The sequence below is a fragment of the Schistocerca cancellata genome, chromosome 2 (assembly GCF_023864275.1).
Source record: "Schistocerca cancellata isolate TAMUIC-IGC-003103 chromosome 2, iqSchCanc2.1, whole genome shotgun sequence".
NCBI classification, from domain to species: domain Eukaryota; kingdom Metazoa; phylum Arthropoda; class Insecta; order Orthoptera; family Acrididae; genus Schistocerca; species Schistocerca cancellata.
Genome location: NC_064627.1, coordinates 313440738 through 313464257, shown reverse-complemented (window position 1 = coordinate 313464257; position 23520 = coordinate 313440738). Strand labels below are relative to the sequence as shown.

The 23520-nt window shown below is 39.8% G+C and overlaps 1 protein-coding gene across 2 annotated transcripts in view; it reads left to right on the top strand.

The window, feature by feature from the left end:
* The window catches only part of LOC126161695 (NADP-dependent malic enzyme-like), a 395549-nt gene extending 373230 nt beyond the window's left edge, over positions 1 to 22319 (top strand). For both annotated transcript variants that reach the window (XM_049917710.1, XM_049917711.1), the window contains 7 exons: positions 326 to 508; positions 1268 to 1493; positions 4116 to 4258; positions 15652 to 15822; positions 20133 to 20256; positions 20345 to 20464; positions 22153 to 22319. In XM_049917710.1, coding sequence (XP_049773667.1) covers positions 326 to 508; positions 1268 to 1493; positions 4116 to 4258; positions 15652 to 15822; positions 20133 to 20256; positions 20345 to 20460 — 963 coding nt within the window. In that variant the 3' untranslated portion in view covers positions 20461 to 20464; positions 22153 to 22319. The remainder of the gene's footprint in view (positions 1 to 325; positions 509 to 1267; positions 1494 to 4115; positions 4259 to 15651; positions 15823 to 20132; positions 20257 to 20344; positions 20465 to 22152) is intronic.
* The last annotated feature ends 1201 nt before the right edge of the window (positions 22320 to 23520 follow it).

Sequence of the window (23520 nt, the reverse complement as noted above, 5' to 3'; positions counted from 1 at the left end):
TAGATCATACTAAATTACTTTTGCACACTAACATGATAAATTGCAATTTCCTGCTACCAAAATTGTTTTTATTAGTATAATTTTTCATTGTAGTAAAGTACAGGTTTTAGTACAGTCATTTACAAACTAAAAATTTTGCCCCTGCCCTTGCCTCAATAGATAAGCCTACTGCTGAAGAATAGTTTAAAACACAGAATTTTCAAAACTACTGTTACATCATAATTTTGTAGATTATATAATACTATTTGGATGGACTCATTATAATTATGTCAAACATTTTCCTCTCTCAACATGTCTTGGTATGTTTTTCCTTATGTTGTTGCAGTTCGAAGACTTTGCAAACAGCAATGCCTTCCGCTTCCTTGAAAAGTACAGGGACAGATATTGCACATTCAATGACGACATCCAAGGGACAGCATCTGTTGCAGTGGCAGGTTTGCTGGCTTCACTTCGGGTCACAAAGACACGTCTTTCTGATCACACCATATTATTCCAGGGTGCTGGTGAGGTAAATTAACATATGTTCATAATTTTTACACTTTAAGAAACATAATTAAAAATGTACATATAGCAGTCTTTATTTTCAAAACTTGATCAATTCAAGAAATTCTTAAGTTTGAACTCTATACAAACTTCTAAGAACTGTATTGTTTTGTTGAATTATTACATAAAGCTTCATGTAAACATAGTAGGAAAGTTCTAATAGAACATAAATTATTTAGGAATAAAGGAGACCACTTACCAAATAGCAAAATGCTGAGTCATTGATGGCAGAATGAGTTAACGAGGTTTCTATATGAATGAGGTTTGTATGTGTTGGTTTGTTTGTACTGTGGCTCAAGAGAGGATTAATACTGAAAGCTAGCAAGTTTTCCTCTGTTTTGTGTGTTCCTGTTGATGACTCATTGCTAGCACTTTTCAGTGAGTGGTCTCCTTTACTCCTAAATTATTTAAAGCTTTATGTTCAGAAATTTTTTAGAAGAACTGTAATATTCTTTCTAGATCATTGACATGTAGTAAAAACAAAAGTAAACAAAGAACAGAACTTACAGGGATACCATTTTTGATGGTCTGTAACATGGGATATGTAATATGGAGAAATACTACTAATACTCCAGAACTAAGCTACATCTAAATTGTAATCAAATTATTTTTTAATGAGCATGAAAATCTTAACCATTCTATTTTTACATCAGCACAAGCGCAAAAATAGTTTTAAAAATTGTCACCACTGAAACATTACACAGTTAAAGAATTATTTCCGTAGGCCTCTCTTGGTATAGCTGGGCTCTGTGTGATGGCAATGCAGAAGGAAGGAACATCACTTCAAGATGCAAGAGACAGAATCTGGATGGTGGACTCCAAAGGTCTGATTGTGAAAGATAGACCTGAAGGTGGAGTTACAGGACACAAAGTGGAGTATGCAAAGACTCATCAGCCCATCAAAAATCTGGAAGACATAGTCAAAACAATACGTCCTACTGTTCTCATAGGTAACTATTGTCTTTAAACATTCTGGGACTTGAAAGGTACTTCAATATTTTGTATGACTTGATATTTAGTTAGTACAAATGACATTTATCAATTCAGCTGTCTCCTTACTCTTCAGGTAATTTTTTACATTCATTGTTGACAAGGAACTGCATACTGTTATTTAATATCTATGTGACTTAAAATTTGTTGAAGGTTAACAATTTCAATTTTAGTGGAAACAGATTCTGCATGCAAGTGGCCACAAATGGCGAAGTAAACAGCTATGGTTGACAGTATCAGTGCTCTTTTGTTTGTGGCTCTGATTACGATCTTCATGCATATTCTTCAATATCTGGTAGTTCATCAGCCATGCTGTTTAATACTTTAGTAATCACTGTACAGTAGGTGCACAAGGCAGAAATAGTTAACAAAACATTTCATGGTGCTTACTTCTTGACACATAAGAAGACAATGCTGAGAAACTAAATACAATGGAGTCTTAGTCACACATATACATAGCATATGTATTCCAGCTCTTTTGCTCACTAATATCTGTTCCTTGCTAGGTTAAAGAATGCCAAGTAATTTTAAACAAAGTGAACAATTTTCTCATACAAATGCCTCCACTCACTAGTAGGTTGAAATGGTTACTTTTAGATGTATAATTACAGTTGATGAAATTCCAGATAAGTGAAGCTCCATGCTCTGAAATACATTTCTGTGTTCTCAATTTGAAAACAGTTTAGAGAACAGTTACGGAAGATGTGCACAGTAGGTGGAAGAAAGTATAGGTCACACTGTCTTGCAAGAAGTGTGGTAGAGGTGATCCACAAAACTACCATCAAGCATCTTTGACACCAGTTTGTTGTATTTTAGAATATATTCTGAGCTTAAACGTAATGAGGTATTTGAAACATAATGAACACCTCCATGACAACCAGCATGGGTTCTGAAAACATCAGTCATATGAAACCCAGTTCACACTTTTCTCGCATGACATACTGAAAGCTTTGGCGTAAGGCAGTCAGACAGATGCAGTATTTCTTTATTTCCTAAAATCATTTGAATCAGTGCCACACCTATGCTTACTATCAAAAGTATGATTGAGTTGGGTACTTAATGACATTTGTGATTGGACTGATGACTTTCCGGTAGGGAGGATGGGAGTCATCAACAGATATAGAAGTAACTTCGCATGTGACTCATGGAAATTTGTTGGGACTCTTGATGTTATGTTGTATATTAATGACCTAGCAGACTGTGTTATCAGTAACCTCAGACTTTTTGCAGATGATGCAGTTATCTATAATGAAATATTGTCTGAAAGAAGCAACATAAATGTGCAATCAGATATTGATAAGATTTCAAAGTGGTGCAGAGATTGGCAATGTTCTATAAATGTTCAGAAATTTGAAATTATGCACTTCACAAAATGGAAAAAAAAAAACTAGGATCCCATGACTGTAGTGTCAATGAGTTACAGTTGGAACCTGTCAACTTGTACAAATTCCTCGGTTTAACTCTTTGTAGGGATATGAAGCGGGCTGATCACATAGCCTGTTATGGGAAAAGCAGGTGGTAGGCTTCGGTTTATTGGTAGAACAGTGGGGAAACACAATTAGTCATCACAGAACATTGCTTACAAATCACTCATGTTACACATCCTACAATATTACTCAAGTCTGTGGAACCCATATCAAATAGGACTAACAGGGATATTGAATGTATATGGAGAAGGGCAGTGTGAATGGTCACAGGTGTATTCAATCCATTGGAGAGCATCATGGAGACACGGAAGTGGCTGGCTATTGAAGATAAATATGAGCAATCCCGAGGAAGCCTACATATAAAGTTTCAAGAACTGGCTTTAAATGGTGTTTCAAGGATTATACTATAACCCCTCTGTATCACCTCCATAGAGATCATGAAGGGAAGATTAGATTAACTGCAACACACATGGAGGCTTTTAAACAATCATTCTTCTCATGTTCCATATGTGAATGACATCAGAAAAACCTTAATGACTTGTACAGTGGGATGTAAACCTCTGCTGTGCACTTCAGTGGTTTGCAGATTGTAGATGTAGATGGATATTTATAGGCTTTTGTGGCCATTGTCAGTTGCCATGACAGATTTTTGATTTTTGCACTGCATTATCTTGTCTGTAAATGTTCCGTTGTCATCTGTAATATTTCAACCTCAATACTGCAGCAGAATGTTCTAGCATTAATGTTACAACATTTAGAAAAGATCAAGGAAGATGGAAATAATGTGGTTTTAGTATTAAAAGTATATGGTAGGCACAAAGTTAATGTTAATGTTTTCAAGTGCTTTCTTTCTTTAAATTTACTTTTCTAATTCTCATAATTATGTAACATCTTATCTCATGACGTCTCAGTTTCTGTTTGATCCTACATAGGAATGTGAAAGGTCATACTTCAAAAATAGAAAAATGCATCTACAACTGTGTGTGATTGTTTAACATAAGTAGCAGATTGGTTTCTCAGAATGGACAATTTACAGTCATTACATTTCACATTTTCCATCCATTTCTCATAACTTATTCCACTAAAATTAAGTACCAGTATTTGTTTTTAATTTGTGAGGAAATTAATAACTTTGTAATTGATTTGATTTCAAAGGTGCAGCTGCTGTTGGAGGAGTATTCACCCCAGAGCTGCTGAAAAGTTTGACAGAATTTTCAGAGCATCCAATTATATTTGCTTTGAGCAATCCAACTACAAAGGCTGAATGTACTGCTGAGGCAGCATATATAAATACAGATGTAAGTGTTCCTTGTTATCAATGTGATAAAGAGGGAAAGAATGTCTACTTTATTAAAACAATGATGGCAAAAAGGCAATATCAAAATTTACCTTAAGGTGCATCATGGGAGAGAAGTAGGGGAGGGGGCAATAGGGTGACAAACTAATGTGAGCTGCGTTTTCGTGGACTACTAACACATGAGAGCAAAATATTATGGCATAGCCTATTATGCCATAGGCAAACATGAGTGACGTGTCAAACTTGTTTAATTTTCAACTATGAACTTGGTTGTGCCATTTTGAAAATGGGCATGCACAACGCTAGGCTGCTGACCAAGCAGGGATTGCACTGTTGGTGAATGAGCAGGAAACTCCCCATGCAAGCCAATGAGGATGCGCCTATCATGGCTGAAGCACTGGGGCCCTGGGCAGAGGTTTCTGGACAAGTAACTGTTGCCCCATTTAGAGTTGGTGATACTAAGCAAATTAAACTTTCTTCCACTGATGGCAATAAGGCCCTGGCAGTCTTTTCAGATAGGAAAGATCATGACAGTGCAAAGAGATATGACCACACAATGTTCCCTTCCCTGGTTACATGTGAGAAGACGGACAAGCCACATGTCTGGGAGTGAAGCATTTCAACCTGTACTTGGTATGTACTGCTGCCCAGTCTACAGCTCTTCAGGCATGTGATGATCTAGGTGACAAATCTGTGGCTATTGCCCTACACAAAACTTTGAACATGTTCCAAGTAATCATCTTCCACAGAGACCTTACACTCCAAACAGATGAGGACCTGTGGACTAATCTCTAGCATTGAAGTGCTTATTTCATCAGATAGGTAAGGAAAGGACATAAGGATAATTGCACTGATACTGGTGCCTCAAGCTTAGCTTTTGAAGGGAATGTCCTTCCAGGGAAAGTGTACAGGTGTAATGCAAAACTGTATGTCCCATTATCTATGAGGTACTTCAGAGGTTTGGGCATATTTCATCTTGCTTCATAGTGGACCCAAAACAGGGCAGCTGTGGATGATCACTCAACGAAGATAGTTGTTTTGAACATCAACCTTTGTGTGTCAACTGTGTGGAACATCGCCATTCACATTCATCAGTTTGCCCAGTTTTCAAGGCATAACAGAAGATCCAGGAATATAAATCTATTGACCACCTGTCATATACCAAGAAATGGAAGAAAAAGGAATGCACACATCTCATGGATATGACTATAAATTATACTAATGTCATAAACATGGCCTCCTACCTCAAACTTCCCCAAACCATATCTCCCACCACCCTCCTCTTCCATGTTTCCTGTGGTACCTTCTTCAGGAACTACTTCCCACACCCAGCTTGAGAGGCATTCTCCATCTTCAGTGTCCACTGGTGATGAGGCTCCCTCTTGGGTCCCTTTCCAAGCAACCCTTGCACTGGAGGCTCAACACCAAATTATGGCTGAAGAAGCCATGACTTGTGGGTCCCAGGGCTGTCCACTCTTCATCTGTCCCAGTGCTCAATGTTGATAGCTTCTTAAATGAACTTTGCCCACTAAACGTTATGAAGGAAAAGAAGAAGAAGAAGAAGAATTGGAACAAGACTCTTCCAGTATCCCTAGAGGCACCAGCATTAGATCCCCTAGTGAAGTCCTAATGACAGACAGTGGTTCTGCACCATTCCCAGTCCTCCCGACCCATTCAGATCTACTCTGACCACCAATCATGTGATAATTCAGTTGAATTGTAATGGTGCTACTTCCACCCACCAGAACTTCAATACCTTACTTAATTTTCTTTTGTAGTTTGCATTGATCACCAAGAACCACATTTCACTGATGGCCATTCTTCAATGCTGCATGGTTATCATGCATTCCATAAGAACTGTGCTGGTCCTGAGAAGGCAACTGCAGAGGTCTGTAGTTTGGTTCAGACAGATGGTGTCAGTGAGTGAATTCCCTTTCATACCTCATTGGAGACAACAGTGTGCGGGTGCAAAGGACCTCAGTGATTATGATTTGCAACATTTACCTGCCTCCAGGCAGGCCACTTACATACTTCGAATTGACTACATTAATCCAAACAAATCAGCATAGTCGACAGGACCGATTGTGGACCTCTTGTACAGAGCCAAGTGGAGGGTCTGAATCAGAGGCTCAGACAGTTCTGTGACAACGTAGGCTGCATATTCCTTGACTGGGTGTCACACTTCATTGAACAGTTGGCACTCTTGATTCTAATGGATCATGGGTGGGACAGCTGTGGATGTGACGTTTCCTGTTGCATGCAGCGCCCTGAGGATGCCCAATCGCAGATTTATTATTTCCCTCATTTTGCTCCTATTATTGACAGTACACAGGGTATACATTATGTTTTTAGCCTTGTACCTTTTACTGTTATGAATCTCCTTATTAGATCAGAAAATGTTCTTGGTGGACATCTCTGCCGCTGGACACAACATGCTTGAATTGAGGGACTGATGACTTTGTTGCTTGGTCCCTTTCCTTCCCCATCAAACAATCAAAAGTTTTTGTAGAGCATTGTAAACAGAGAAAAAAAATCTGACTGTAAGATTGGAAAAAGTTAAGAAATAATGTCCTGGTGGTAATGGGGTGGATACAGATGAACACCAAATTATTTGGACAGTAATAAGGAGAAGTCACCAGTAACTTTATTGATGGAATCATTCTGACACTCACATGGTGTGATGTAGGAAAACTAAATAAGGAAATCTAGAAATGACTTCTTCCCATTCCTCTCTTAGACGTGTGTAGTACCATTGCACCTCCTAAAGTTCACTTCATTGTAAATGCTTAATTTTGTAATGTGAGTAGTTATTAAGGGTTGTGCTGAGCTTATTTTTGATTGCAAATAAGTTATTGACTACTGTTCTTGTATTGAAGATAACCCATTGAGAAAATAAATTCCAAATTGTGGAATTTTATTCTTCTGTTCTCGAGTGTGTCCAAATTTGTTTACAAAGAAATGTGCTTGTAGCTTGTAATATGGCTGTGTAAATTCCAGCATGACAGAAAATAAATTTCCATTGATTGGCTGGGAGAACATTGAGTATAATATGAACTTGGAAGCATAAACATTGTGTAACATTTCTACTGCCAAATAATATGTAAAAATTTAATTTCCGAGTTGTAGATTGCAATTTTCTTGATGAGTATTGGTAATTGTAGAATTTTTCGAGCAGGAAATGATACTTCTCATAATTTGATGATGATTAACATTGTTATTAAAGTATGTTCACCACAAATTCCCTGATTTATGCTATCTGGATCCTGCTGAAATTCTTTAATAATTCTAATAGGTTAACATCTTGAACTAAAAAGGTCCTTTATGAAAGAGTCTTGAATTTTCCATGCTGACTTTTTGGAACTTTGTAAATTATGGTTGAAAAGAACTGATTTGTTGATCTTTTACACTTGATAGTTTCATTTTAAATTAATATAAATTCTTAAATATGTTACTTCAAATTATTTATATTCAAATTTTTGTTAATGACAAAGCATGCTTAACATCAATACATGCATAATATTCAGTTGTTCCAAATAACATTAAATAATGCCTAATAACATGATTAATAACATGATACCCAGTACATACCCCCCCCCCCCCCCCCCCCCCCCCCCCCCCCATAGGCCCTGGGGTTAGAATAGGTCCGAGGTATTTCTGCCTGTCGTAAGAGGTTACCAAAAGGAGTCTCTCACGTTTCAGCCTTTATGTGATGGTCCCCCATCGGGTTTGACCTCCATCTTTCTAAATTTTCCTGAAGAGCAAGCCAATTGGGGAAGGGCACCTTACATGGTGCATCGTGTCCATCGTGCATTGAGATCTTTAGCCCATTTTCTCATCATTTCATTGTAGTTCCACTCATTCTCCATCTCTTGGGCAAGGACACCTTCCAGGGTGCGTTTTCCACCATGCACTATGCAGTGTCACTTTCTGCACAGACAATGATCATGGACTTCTTACCACCACATATCCAGCATGATAGCCAGTCCGTTGTGGTAGGACCACCATGTACCCTGTTGGTTGTAGCCCCCTGACAACACAGTGATAGTTCTGCTGATGCCTGTGCTGTTAACTCCCCACGTATACCATGGAGTAGATGCCCATCTCCCCGGGGCATCGGGACTCCCAGAAATGGCCATCCTGCCAGATGGCCTTTGCTGAGGCTGGGTGGTGCCCGTGGGGAGGGCCCCTGGGCGGAGTGGGTGGCATCGGGGTGGATGACATGCCATGAAGTGTAGTACAACATCTCTTGCTGGTGGTCTGCTGCTAGTAGTCTCTAAGCAAGCAAAGTCTAACTTCAGTGCTAAGAAATATGACCCCAAATCATTCCCCTCCATGGCCACACCATGGGAGGAATGCCAGGTTAAGGATGGCAGTGAAGCTTATTCGCCCCAGTACTTTGTATGTATGAGAGTTGATGGGGGAAGCTTTTATGTTCATGAAGCCTCAGTTTTTTGTGTTGCATTTGGAGGACAAGTTTGGGCAGGTGGAGGGCTTGTCCAAAATGCGCTCTGGGTCAGTCTTCATAAAAACAGCATCCTCTTCCCAGTCACGGGTATTACTCACTTGTGACAAGTTGGGGGATGTTCTGTTACCATCATACCCCATAAGAGCTTAAATATAGTCCAGAGTATCATATTTCACAGGGACCTTCTTTTGCAGTCTGATGACAAGCTTCGCACCTATTTAGAGTGGCGAGGTGTGAATTTCATCTGGCGTGTCCATCAGGGTCCGAGGGTTAATCAGTTACCACTAGTGCCTTCATCTTGGCTTTAGAGGGTGACATATTACCCGAGAAGGTCAAGGTGATGGTCTACCCCTGTGATGTCAAGCCATATATCCCTCCCCCAATGTGGTGCTTTAAGCACTGGAAGTTCAGCCATATGTTTTCCAGCAATACTTCCAGCATCACATGTCGAGATTGTGAATGTCCATCACATCCCAATACTCCATGTGCCCCACATCCCATCTGTGTCAACTGCAGAGAGCACCATTCACCTTGCTCACCAGACTGCAGGATTTTACAGAAAGAGAGGAAAATCATGGAATATAAGACCCTGGACCGACTGACCTACACTGAGGCTAAGAGTAAATTTGAGCACCTACGTCCTGTGGCTATGATCTCCTCTTATGCTGTCGCTATGAGAACATTTGTCACCCCATCAGTTACTCGCATTCCTGTTGGCTCTCAGAACTGAAAGACTACACCTGCCCTCTTGATGGTGGGGGCCACTTCCCTCTCTGTTGTTCCCGCACCACCTACTTCTGGTAGCCAGAAGTTGCTGAAGCAATTAAGGAGTGGCGGTGAGCTCTATAGTGGCACCCTTCTATGGAGCACCTCATAGCCTGTAAATGGCTCTGTGCCTGCGTTCACCAACTTACTAAATGGTGGAAGCAGGAGTGTTGGGAGAGATAAGATTCAACCATTATGTGCCATACATCACTTTCTCAAGTCTGGGCAAAGATCAAAAATGTTTTCGGGTACCAGACCCCAACAGGTGCCCCCGTTGTTAACATAAATGGCCTGTTATCTACAGACGCAAATGCGATTGCCGAGTACTTTGCTGAGCACTATGCTCGAGCCTCTGTGTCGGAGAATTATCCCCAGCCTTTTGCACCCCCAAGCGATGGTTGGAAGGGAAAGTCTTCTCATTCACTGCACACCACAGAGAATTCTATAACACCCCATTTACAGAGTCGGAGCTCCTCAGTGCCCTTGCATATTGCCACGGCACATCTCCTGGGCCAGATCGGATCCACAGTTGGATGATTAAACATCTCTCATCTGACTACAAGTGACACCTCCTTGTCCTCTTCATCTGGTGCGATGGGATCTTTTCTTTGCAATGGGGGGAGAGCACCATCATTCCAGTGCTCAAACCTGGTAACAACCTGCTTGATGTGGATACCTATCGGCCCATCAGCCTCAATAACGTTCTTTGTAAGCTGCAGGAATGTATCGTGTGTCAGCGGTTGGGTTGGGTGCTAGAGTCACGTGGTCTTCTGGCCCCATGTCAGGGTGGCTTCTGCCAGGGTCGCTCTACCACTGATAATCTTGTGTCCCTAGAGTCTGCCATCCAAACAGCTTTTTCAAGATGCTGACACCTGGTTGCCGTCTCTTTTTTTATTTGCAAAAAGTGTATAAAACCACCTGCTGACATCATATCCTTGCCACATTATACAAGTAGGATCTTAGAGGCCATATCCCAATTTTTATCCAAAATTTCCTGTCGCTTCATACTTTCCATGTCCAAGTTGGTGCTTCCCATAGTTCCCCTCATATCCAGGAGAATGGGGTCTTGTAGGGCTCTGTATTGTGTGTGTGTCTCTATTTTTAGTGGCCATTAATGGTCTAGCAGCAACTGTAGGGCTGTCCGTCTCACCTTCTCTGTATGCAGACGACTTCTGCATCTCATACTGCTACACTAGTACTGGTGTTGCTGAGCACCACCTACAGGGAGCCATCTACAAGGTGCAGTCTTGGGCTCTAGCCCAAGGTTTCCAGTTTTTGGCCACAAAGTTGTGTATTATGCACTTCTGTCAGCATCGTTCTGTTTGTCCAAAACCAGAACTTTACTTTAATGATAATCCACTCACTGTAGTGGAGACATATCGATTCTTAGGACTGGTTTTCTACACCTGATTGACTTGGCTTTCTCACCTTTGTCATCTTAAGTGGAAGTGCTGGCAGCACCTCAATGCTCTTCACTGCCTGAGCAACACCAATTGGGGTGCAGATCACTCTACACTGCTGCAGCTCTTCAGAGCCCTTGTTCAATCCTGCCTTGACTATGGGAGTCTGGTTTATGGTTCAGTGGTGCCATTAGTGTTGCGTTTACTCATCCAGTGCACCACTGTGGTGTTCTCCTAGTGACAGAAGCTTTTAGGAAGCGACTTGAGGAGGCCAGAATCCCTCCATTGCAGGTCAGGCATGCACAACTTCTGGCCAGTTATATTGCACACATTTGTAGTTCTCTTGTGCATCCAAATCACCATCTCCTTTTCCCACCCACACCCACAACGGTTCATCTCCCACATTGGCAGCCCAGGTCAGGGCATCCAATTGCAGTTCGTGTCTGTTCCCTTCTTTCCAAACTGAAGTCCTTGCTTTACCAGCTATACTTGAGGTCCATTCACCTACACCTCCATATTGTACACCTAGGATACGGCTTTGCCTGGACCTTTCACATGGCCCTAAGGACTCAGTTAACCCTGTGGCACTCTGCTGCCACTTGCTCTTGATTCTTGACACGTACTGAGGCCACAAAGTGGTTTACATGGACAGCTCATTGGCTGATGGTCACATCAGCTTCATGTATGTCCATAGAGGACATATTGAACAGCGTTCCTTGCCCGATGGCTGCAGTGTTCACACTGCGGAGCTGGTGGCTATATCTCGTGTTCTTGAGCACATCCATCCATTCATGCCCTCGGGAGTTGTTTCTTGTGTGTACTGACTCCTGGAGTCTACAAGCTATCGACCAGTGCTATCCTTTGGTAGCGACCATCCAGGAGTCCATCTATGCCCTGGAATGGTTCGGTCGTTTGTCTGGATCCAGGTCATGGAATCCAAGGCAACGAGCTTGCTGACAGGCTAGCCAAACAGACTACGCAGAAACCACTTATGGAGATCGGCTTCCCAGCAACTGACCTGCGTTCAGTACTAGGCCACAAGGTTTTGTGGCTTTGGGAGACGAAATGGCATAACCTCAGCATGCAGAAGAAACTTCGTGCCATTAAGGAAACTATGAATGTGTGGCAGTCCTCCATACAGGCCTCTTGCAGGAACTCTGTGGTTCTCTGCTGACTATGCATTGGCCATGCATGGGTGACACATGGCTGCCTCCTGCGCAGTGATGACCAGTGTCGGTGCGGCGCCCAGGTGATAGTGGCCCAGATCGTGTTGAGCTGTCCTTTGGCTGCCCTGTGACAGACTCTTCAGTTACCAGGCTCATTGCCATTAATTTTAGCTGAAAACGCCTCATCAGCTAATTTAATTTTTCTTCTTGTATGTGATGGTGGGTTTTACCATTCTGTGTAAGTTTCAGCACATGTCCTTCTCTCTTTGTGTTCTCCACTCTAATGCTTTTAGGGTGGATGTTTTAATGTGCAACAGAGTGAATGGCTTTTCCTTTTTATTCTTGTGGTTGGCCAGCCATGGTCATCTGCTCTCTTGTTTTTACCCCTTCTACCTGTTTCTTGCTTCTCTTTGTGGTCTTCTTTTCCTGTTTTGTCCATAGTTGTGTTGGTTGTCCTTCTGTCATTCTTCTGGTTCTTCCTTTATCCTGTTATTATGCTCCTTTTTCGTCTTTCCCTTCTGTAATTATTTTACTGATGACCTCACAGTTTGGTCCTCCCCTCTTTTAAACAAACCAACCTCAATACATTGCATTGAGTAATGCACTAAAAATTGTTTTGCTTACTTCTGTATGAAACCAAATGCTCTTACATTTAAAAAAAGCGTTTTTCTTAAGTATTTGAATACTAGCAATGGACTGCAGCCTTACAGTTTGCTTTTATATGGCAGAAACTGTTACCCAAAGACAAAACAAGACTGTGGGAAGCAAAACCATTGAGATTTAACTACAAATGCTTCTGGGTGCACTTGCTGTTAGTCAGTATCCATTACATGTTCACGCTTTCTTTAAACTGACATTGAATGTGTACATACATTGTGTTAACTGTAAGATGGCAGAGTTGTGAGGGGAGTGCGGGGAGAGGAGGAAGCAAGCATTGGCTGGCGAGGGGAGAGGTGCCATTGGGAGGGGGGACAAGGCACGCCTACCAGTTGCTAGGCGTTTCTGGTGAGGATGATCCTTGGAAAACTATATGAATCTTCCAATGCTATGCATGCTTTCTCCTGTGTATGTAGCAGCTCTCAATGAAGATTTGTAAATGGGGTGAAGCAATTTTTTCTGCTACCTTTCTCTTTCGCAGCATTCAATCACACACAATATAATTTTGCGAGCATCGCTACGTAATACTGGTTTCCTTCTAACTGTAAGCCTACCGGTAGGGGTTGTTGGTGACTCCCGAGATGGGCCAGCAACTGCCTCTTCACTCATTTTGATAATGTTTAGCACAACTGCACAATAAAAACACGCAGAACAGTACAGCACAAAACAATAATGAAGCAGACGACAATGGCTACTTTGTACAACTCAGTCAGCTATGTAATGTTGGCAGCAGTTGAAAGTGCGTGCCTACCAAAGCCTCCCAACATTTACCGACTTCTATCGATTCAGGACTAGGGAGAAGTCTGCCATCTAAAACTTTACACATTGTATATGCCTGTCTGGCGGAAGAGGTTGTGAGTGCAATGCACTCATGTTCTAGCTGTAACATATCAAAAGAATTGTGTTCCTGTCATCTCACCTAAAATATCCTCACTTGTAAAGCACATTTCTCTTTCTTGAAAGTATGAAATAATTTGTAATAAATACAAAATTGGGGAATATAGAATAGCAGGGCAGAAACTAAAATGTTTAATACAAAAAAATCTAGCTAACAGTGCCTTAAAACAAAAATGTACAATTTCATTCTTTCTGCTTTATCCCTTCACTTGCATCTAGTGAAGAATTTGAAATTTTATGTATATGTTTTAAGTGTTAATGAAACTGATGAACTGTGTGCAAAAGAGAATTTTTTTGTAAAAGAGAATTTTTTTGTAATTCCGATTTGCCTTAATTGTACATATCATAGCAGATTAGTTATCTACCCAAAACTTTTGACAGTAGAGCTTGCTAGGGTGGACAAGATAACCTGAGCCTTGAGCTTTCAAAATGGGATTTCGGCACCAAGGTTAAGTCACCTAGTCTTCTGAGTTAAGAAACAATGTAATGCAGAAGAAATGAAATAGACAAAATTAAAGGAACAAGTCAGTTTTTTTTCTTGGGATTCCATGTGAAATTGCTATAAGATAATCAGTTAAACTTGAAAAGGAAGAAGCTAGAAACTGTAGTGACAGTAGAATAAACACAAAGTATTAGCTATGAACATTTGAGAAGAAAATATTGTGAAGTACATTAATTTCAGTGATTGTGCTGTAAAAGAGAACCAATTTACCCACTCAAAGAGTATGTACTGAACAAAGAACAGACTTGTGAGGAGAAATAAATTGAAATTAGAAATTACTGGAAAAGAAGAGATATGCCCAAAGTGGAGAAATCCATTGAAGAATATAATATGAAGAAAAGGGAAGGAAAAAAGGGAAAGTATATAATCACACAATAACTTGCTTTTTCCTAATGAAAGGTACTAAAATCAAACTCAATGAGAATGGAAATAAAATATCTTCCTGGTCACCTGGATGTAGGTTTTTTTTGTGATTTCTTTAAACTGTTAAAGATGATGCCCTGAAGGGTACCATTAAAGGGATGAATGCCTGTTTCCTGTCCTCATCATTGCCAAAGTTAAATCTAGCCTTAATTCCCCAGTTTCTTCATAGTGCACTTCATGAGTCCATCATAAGTGATGTGTCAACTGTTAGTGATAAGAATAATTTCTTTTTTGAAATACTAAGCCACATCTTATGCTGAAAGTTAGATAATTAATGTTCTTTACTGCCAAAATATTGTTTTTGTTGTGTGTTAGAGAACAGAATATTGAAATACTTTTACAACATTTTTGAACAATTTAGTATACATTACACAGAGTGTCATCACAGCTGTTATGTAAATGTATTTTTAAGTGTTGTGCTGTAGGAATGTTTTAAGTTTCCATGATATTTTTAAATTAATAATGGCAGATTATAATTATAGATTATGTAAGTAAAAAAAGGAGAATGAACAAGGCACTCGCAACAGTACAATAAAAAAAGTTATTAAAAGGATAGCTTGCTAATCACCATGTAGCTGAGGTGCTGAGCCGCAGATAGGTGCAACAAAAAGACTGCTAAATACTAAGCTTTCAGCCAAAAGACCTCGCAAATTAAATAACTTAAACACTGACATTCACAGAAATGCAGTTCATACACATGAACACTTTCTCTGGCTGCCGAGATCAGAGTCTGTCCTTGGAAGTCAGAGACAAGTCATAAGCTTGTGAATTGCATTTGTGTGAATGTGTGTCTATGTTATCTAACTCAGAAGAAGACACTGTGCCTGTCTGGGACTCAGTACCTCCACTATATGGTGAGTAGCAGTCTATTTTTTTCATAAAATTGTCATTATTCCATACTGGATTTTCTATTATGTGAGTTAGTACATAAAAAATCAGATATGGGACTCATTTTTAGGTGAAATTAATATAAGAGCAAATAATGCATGAGACTACATACTTTGATCAGAATAAAAATTGTGGAATGTGTATTTGGTAGACATAAATGTGCATTTAAAATGATAGTATTCCCAAGTTTATATATGTTCTGCAAGCCACTTATTAATTTATTTAATTTAGGGTAAAGCAGTATTTGCCAGTGGGTCACCATTTGATCCAGTGACTTACAAAGGAAAAACATTTTATCCTGGCCAGGGTAACAATTCATACATTTTCCCTGGAGTTGCACTAGGTGTTATCTGTGCTGGCATTCGTACCATAAGTGAAGAAGTTTTCCTCATTTCAGCAAAGGTATAGTATATTTTGCATGTAATGTCCTGATCAGAATCAGAATAGTCTCTGTCTCTAGAGAACAACTTCTTCAGTGTGTATATTAATGGTTAATATAAGTCATAGGAATAATGCTTAACATAAATGGATTGCATCAAATAAGTTACATTATTGAGTGTTTCCACCCAAGACTGTTTTGTTCCTGACATGCTAGAAATGTAACTAATACAGGTTAGGGCAGCCTTTTACTATCATCGATTTTGGGAAAAATCTTTGGACTGAGTCCTGATATAGTGACTATGTAATTTATTTTCATTTTCACTGAAGACATCTGAATAGTGATTATTTGAGTTTTTAGTGAATTTATCTGTCACACCGCCAGTTCTCAAACAATTAAGATTTTTTGTTGGCATTGAGGATGCAGATTGGGCAAACGGCCATTTGATTATTGAAATGGCCTGTCCACTGTTGGTGGAAACATCATCACAATGAAACTCGCATGTCTGATTACAAGCTATTGTACATTTTCAGAACAATGTGACTGCCTATAATGTTTTTACAAACAGCTGTTTTGCTTTTCTATTGATAAAAACAAATTGTCCTTACCCATATCAGCAAGGACTGCCTAATTGGTTCATACTTCACTATTGCTGTAATACAATGGCAGTTTTCCATGATTTCTGTAAATTGCTTGAGGCAAATGCCGGGATGGTTCCTTTGAAAGGGCACTACAGATTTCCTTCCCTAATCCAGTCTTGTGCTCCATCTCTAATGACCTTGGTGTCAACAGGATGTTGAACATTAATCTCCTCGTCCTCCTCCTCCTCCTCCTCCTCCACCTCCTCCTGATACCCTGACATATAGTTTGTGTTACATCTCCAAGGTCCTCACTTTACCACACAAAAGCTGCATCATGCTCTGTGTTTCATCATTCCATAAATTCTACTTTTGCTGCTTTACAGAAAAACAGTGGAATTAATTTCACCACTGAAAGCTATATCACATTCCTTATTGTGTTCATAGGCTTCTGGGCAGCACTATCATCATGAAAACTAATTCATATTACCATCTTTATCTGAACTGAAATGAAGTCCTCTGCAGTACTTGGCAAATATCTAATGATCATGTTATTCAGTACACTTTCGAGTTCTGTAGTCCCTTCCTATTACAATTAAAATAACATCTAGTGTTCCCGTAGTGTTTCCCCTTCACAGTAATTCAGTGACCATCTAGGTCCATATAACTTGTTCTTAAAGTTCGTGTCTCTCCATTCAATTTTTATGACAGGAGGCATATCTGTGTTGTTGATGCAGTGTTATAAACCTCACATACATACATACCCTGATGTTCCACTTTTGGCCATTTAGTGTATTTGGTTTTGAACAAATGGTAAAGTAGAGAATATTACATTGACATTTGCTTAATGTACAGAGTTTTTGATTTGGTATTAATTTGCAAGCTACAGAGGCATTCCTATCTCATTGGTGCCCCTAATTTGAGGCAACAGTGAAGTGGTAAGCTTTTTGAAAGTCTAAACATTGATTATGATTATTTAATTTTTAAGCAGTCTCTAGAACTCTTCATTGATTCATAACATGCTACACTGTTAGTTTTTATGTTTCAATGAAAACTTCAAGCTTAAAACACTTAATAAACTGACATTTCAACATTTGAGTGGAAGCTGTGGCAAAGATATCTTGGCACATCTTGTAATCAGATTCAAAGCTTCAATCTACTAACAACTTTTTCTTAGTGCCCAAAATCCACAGAGACTCCTCTGCATACTGATTTTAAGTTTGAAAATCAAGATGAAGGTACTGGTTAGAACTGGATTCAAGCTTAATCGTATAAAATTTTAATTATTTTATGCTCTTCAGCATCCATACATTTGCATATTAGTGACAAGTTTGGTATTGACTTTTAAATGAAAATATATTTAAGATTATTGACATATTCCAAATTTGAGAACCATTTCATTTAGAATTCAAGAAATGCACATTAATATGTTGTTGTTTTGTAATATATCATTTATTCTTCTGTCCCATTTGTTCATTTATTTGCATGCAACTAGTTTTATTCTCAAAGAATCACCTTGAGAGCTATATACACTCCTGGAAATGGAAAAAAGAACACATTGACACCGGTGTGTCAGACCCACCATACTTGCTCCGGACACTGTGAGAGGGCTGTACAAGCAATGATCACACGCACGGCACAGCGGACACACCAGGAACCGCGGTGTTGGCCGTCGAATGGCGCTAGCTGCGCAGCATTTGTGCACCGCCGCCGTCAGTGTCAGCCAGTTTGCCGTGGCATACGGAGCTCCATCGCAGTCTTTAACACTGGTAGCATGCCGCGACAGCGTGGACATGAACCGTATGTGCAGTTGACGGACTTTGAGCGAGGGCGTATAGTGGGCATGCGGGAGGCCGGGTGGACGTACCGCCGAATTGCTCAACACGTGGGGCGTGAGGTCTCCACAGTACATCGATGTTGTCGCCAGTGGTCGGCGGAAGGTGCACGTGCCCGTTGACCTGGGACCGGACCGCAGTGACGCACGGATGCGTGCCGTAGGGGACCGCACCGCCACTTCCCAGCAAATTAGGGACACTGTTGCTCCTGGGGTATCGGCGAGGACCATTCGCAACCATCTTCATGAAGCTGGGCTACAGTCCCGCACACCGTTAGGCCGTCTTCCGCTCACGCCCCAACATCGTGCAGCCCGCCTCCAGTGGTGTCGCGACAGGTGTGAATGGAGGGACGAATGGAGACGTGTCGTCTTCAGCGATGAGAGTCGCTTCTGCCTTGGTGCCAATGATGGTCGTATGTGTGTTTGGCGCCGTGCAGGTGAGCGCCACAATCAGGACTGCATACGACCGAGGCACACAGAGCCAACACCCGGCATCATGGTGTGGGGAGTGATCTCCTACACTGGCCGTACACCACTGGTGATCGTCGAGGGGACACTGAATAGTGCACGGTACATCCAAACCGTCATCGAACCCATCATTCTACCATTCCTAGACCGGCAAGGGAACTTGCTGTTCCAACAGGACAATGCACGTCCGCATGTATCCCGTGCCACCCAACGTGCTCTAGAAGGTGTAAGTCAACTACCCTGGCCAGCAAGATCTCCGGATCTGTTCCCCATTGAGCATGTTTGGGACTGGATGAAGCGTCGTCTCACGCGGTCTGCACGTCCGGCACGAACGCTGGTCCAACTGAGGCGCCAGGTGGAAATGGCATGGCAAGCCGTTCCACGGGACTACATCCAGCATCTCTACGATCGTCTCCATGGGAGAATAGCAGCCTGCATTGCTGCGAAAGGTGGATATACACTGTACTAGTGCCGACATTGTGCATGCTCTGTTGCCTGTGTCTATGTGCCTGTGGTTCTGTCAGTGTGATCATGTGATGTATCTGACCCCAGGAATGTGTCAATAAAGTTTCCCCTTCCTGGGACAATGAATTCACGGTGTTCTTATTTCAATTTCCAGGAGTGTAGTTGTCATCAGCCCATCAAATCAGTATCAGAATCAATTTTTGTTGTTGTTACTTTGGATATGTCCTATGCATTCTTGTTTTATGAGTATGTTTTACATCAATGAGGATCTCTTCACTGTGGCTGTATGGGACAAAATTTACAGGGGTTGGACAAAAATATGAAAACACTGCAAGAAATGCATGCCAGGCCTTCAGACTGTGCTGTTGTATTAGACCACAAACACCATCTGTGAAATGTCCTCAAGACATTGCAAGTGTGTGTCATGGTCAGAACAGTGTTCTGTATAGTTGTGAGTGTATTATGTCAGAGCCAAGAGAATTCAAATGTGAGCAAGTTGTTGATGCTCATATGGTGGGTTCTTCCATAATGAAGGTAGCTGCTGTGCTTTGTATTTAAAGAGGCAGCATATTGAAGATTTACACCACATACAGGGAAAGGAGAAAAACTTCTGCTAAATCACAACACAGATGAAAACAGGGCAAACTGGAATTCGAAAACTACTCATCGGTGATGCAAATGCCTGTAACAGGAAAACTCGCTACCATAAAAGGTACCGGTGTGGGGTGGCAGTGGGGTGAGTGGACTGCTCTAGCCAGTTGTGGGGTTGTGTACCACTGAGGGCTGCGGTGAGGATGGAGCTTCTCCATTGTTTCTAGGTCCCCAGTTCAATAAATAAATAAATACATACACACATACATACATATTCACATCACCTCCTTATCAATTTTTTTTTCTTTCATTAAAGTTTTGGTACTTTTTAAATCTTTGCTTGATCAGTATTGATACCTTTTGTGCTGATATACACTAATGGCTGGACTTATTTCAGGCACTTTCTGATTTGGTCAGTGAAGATGATTTGGAGAAAGGAAGCCTTTACCCACCTTTATCAAGTATACAGAAGTGTTCAGTTGAAATTGCTGTCAAAGTAGCAGAGTATGCTTATGAAACAGGTAAACATAATGCTCTTAATTTTTTCTTACAGTAAAATTTGTGTAGTTTTACATTTGAAAATTTTGATTGCACTTCCCCTGCTTTTAGGAGTGGCATCAACTCTACCACGACCTGAAAACTTGGAAAAATTCATAAGAGCTCAGCTGTATGACTACTACTATAAATCTTCCGTTCCTGCAGTGTATGATTGGCCTAAATTATGAAATGGTAAGTCTAACATATTATTATTTATTTTATTCTTTCTGAGAGATGGATATAGAAATTAGACAAAATAATGGGAACACACTGGACAAGTATTTCATTTTTAAGATTATGTGTAATGTATTTCATTATCTTCTTTCCCTAATGTACTCTAGCATATCTGGAAGTGTTTAGCATTTCCACAGTGTGTCAGGCAAACTCAGTTATACACTATTCGCTTCAGCAACACTAGTTTATGCACAGAAAGAACCAGAAAAAATAATAAAAAAAATCAGACTGGAGATACCATAAATGTGTGGATTGTCATACTAAGATTTTCAGGGGTGCCTACAATTACACTGGCAGGATAAGATGCTGTACGAAGCTATGAACCTTTTGAAGGTGATGATGTCCATTCATTGGTGTTAGCCTTATATCCAGCATATGATCATGGGGACAAAAAATAAGTAATCAGCCTCATTTTGTCTGGTGTTTCAATGGATATTTGCAATTTCATTATTGCAGTGATAGCTGGAATCAACCGAACAAGTACTGCTCATCTCATTGTTCTTGAGAAACTCAGTGTCAGTTTGTTTCCCATTGCAAACAAAATAATTTTTTAAGTGCAATTTTACATGCCCTTTTATAAGAGTCATCCCAAATTTGTCTTGTGTGATATTAGTTTTATCAGTGCATATTAACAGTAAAACACGAAGAATCAGCAACAGCACTGTACTGGTCCATGCAAGTTGCTACTGCTATGCAGTAGTGTTAGTCAGATGCTGCTGGAGTACTGGTTATTCTGTGTGTTTTACTGTCCCTGATAATACAGATCCGTAAAATGAATATCACACTAGAGTAATTTGGGAATGCTCTATCACAAGGGCATGTAAAATTCCTTTTTAAAAATAATTTTGTTTGTAGTGGGGAAACAAACATTTTCCATTGTCACTAAGCTTAACATGAAAGACATGATGAGCATCATTTGTTTGGTCTGACTCCAGCTATACATGGCAAAACTGAAATTGCAAATATCTGCCAAAACAAAAAAATTCACCTGAATACTCTTCAGAGGAACACACATGTACGTGTGTATGTGTGTGAGCGCATGTAAAAATTGGGAAAGTTTCATGTAACTGATAACTATTGATCTTTCCAGCTGCCTAATGAGAAATAAATTTATTTGTAAACATCAGAAAGTACCCTTCCCCTGAAGTGATAGCCTGAACATTATTATAGTTGTACCACACTGTGTATTTCTCAACTTAGTTTTGCTCTAGACATGAATACAGTGATTCTTCCAATGTTTCTGTTGATTCATGTTTCCTTAATTGAGGTAATTCATTATAAAAAAGAGGTACAGATAACTTCTTTAAATTTTTGACATGACCAGAATGTTGTGCACATTGGCTAGATAATTAGCACCTTGTTCTTTACTTTTTGTCTTATTAATCATATTTTCCATCTCCCTCCTTTCCTTTCCTTTCCTTAAACTCTAGTGGAAACCCTAATGTCTTTTTTTAATAGTTGTGTTTAGGGAAAAGATTATTGTGTTGCCACTACAGAGTAGATCTGACATTATAATTAGATGTTAAGCTTCATTTGTGGATGCATCCATAAAACATTTTGTATTTAATGAGGAAACTATGAATTTGCATATTTCTCAAGTCTGTGACTTTTAGTAGCTATTTTTATACCTTGTTTTCTAATTTCAGGCTTATATGAAAGCAGTTTCCTACTTCACTGACTCATTCCCTCAATGAAATGGAGATAAGGAGCAAAGGGGATACATGAACATTTCTTGTGAAATTGTCTTTTGTGTTTATTTATTTTTAATGTGTAAAATACTGTCTTTTTTGATTAAATTGTCTGTTTATCTGTGTACAGGTGTTACAGAATATATATTATTGTGAATATTTGTGTTCATATACAATAAATGTAAATACTTTTGTTAAAAATATTGTTTTCAAAGCAACCTAAACAGTTCCCCTCACTCCTTATTAGTATTGACTTAAAACTGTAAGTGAAAATTACATTTTTTGGCAACAAATAGGTGATAAGGTTAAAGACATTCACAGTCATAAAATTAATAGGTAAGTCTGCAGTCTTTGATGACCACTGTCATTTTAGGAAAAATCTACACTGTAAGGTCACATTATGATTCTCTTCACTTTTTTCTTGCACAGTCAATGTTTTGACCCCTCTGCTGGGATATTTTTCAAGATCTTTTGGTGTTTCTGGTTATCTGACCACTCAGCTCATCTCTACTGGTATCCTGAGTGTTTAAGAAGACACTGAAGAAGATCATATTGCAGCCTAACAACCTAAAGGATTTTACCGTCACTACACTCTTGGAGAACAATGGATTGTATTTTAATCTTAATTTAGTTTTAGTTTTTTAGTGGCTTACTTAGATCCCATTGTACAAATGCTGAGACAATTCCTTGTGTAGAGTCAGTAACATTTTCATACCCTTTTCAAATCTGAGCAAGTACAATATAGAATACCGAAAGAGTTCTAGGCTAGTGTCAAAATTGTTGTATGCATTAATGGGTATTTACTGTAAGCCCTTTATATACTTTGTCCAGTAAAACTGACTTGTAGTGCAAGTTTATTAGCTGATTTTCCATCACAGTCATCTTTAATTATGATCATCACCACAATTTTGATGTGATCACATAGCCTTTTATGATGGTAAACACTTTTAAGTGTTATTTGCATTCCTTCTAATAATAATGTAAATTAATAATACAACATAAATGAAACACAAAATGATTCACAGCAAACAATTTGTCTTAATCTCACAAAAGCCCACATTGTGCAATTTAAAACAAACAAAAAATGAGCTGCTAGGACACGAAGTACACATTAATGCTCATATGCAAAATGAAACACATTATTTGAAGTTCTTTGGGATCCAACCATAACTGCTTTCCTGCTAATTTTCTACAGCAGATTTTGCTGGCATGAGTACAAAGAGTATTAAGTGATGCACTGACAATTTTCTGCTGATGCCGGATGCAGATTGAATTTCTAAGAGTTGATTATCTTTCATTAACAAATCCCATGACTCATTTCACATT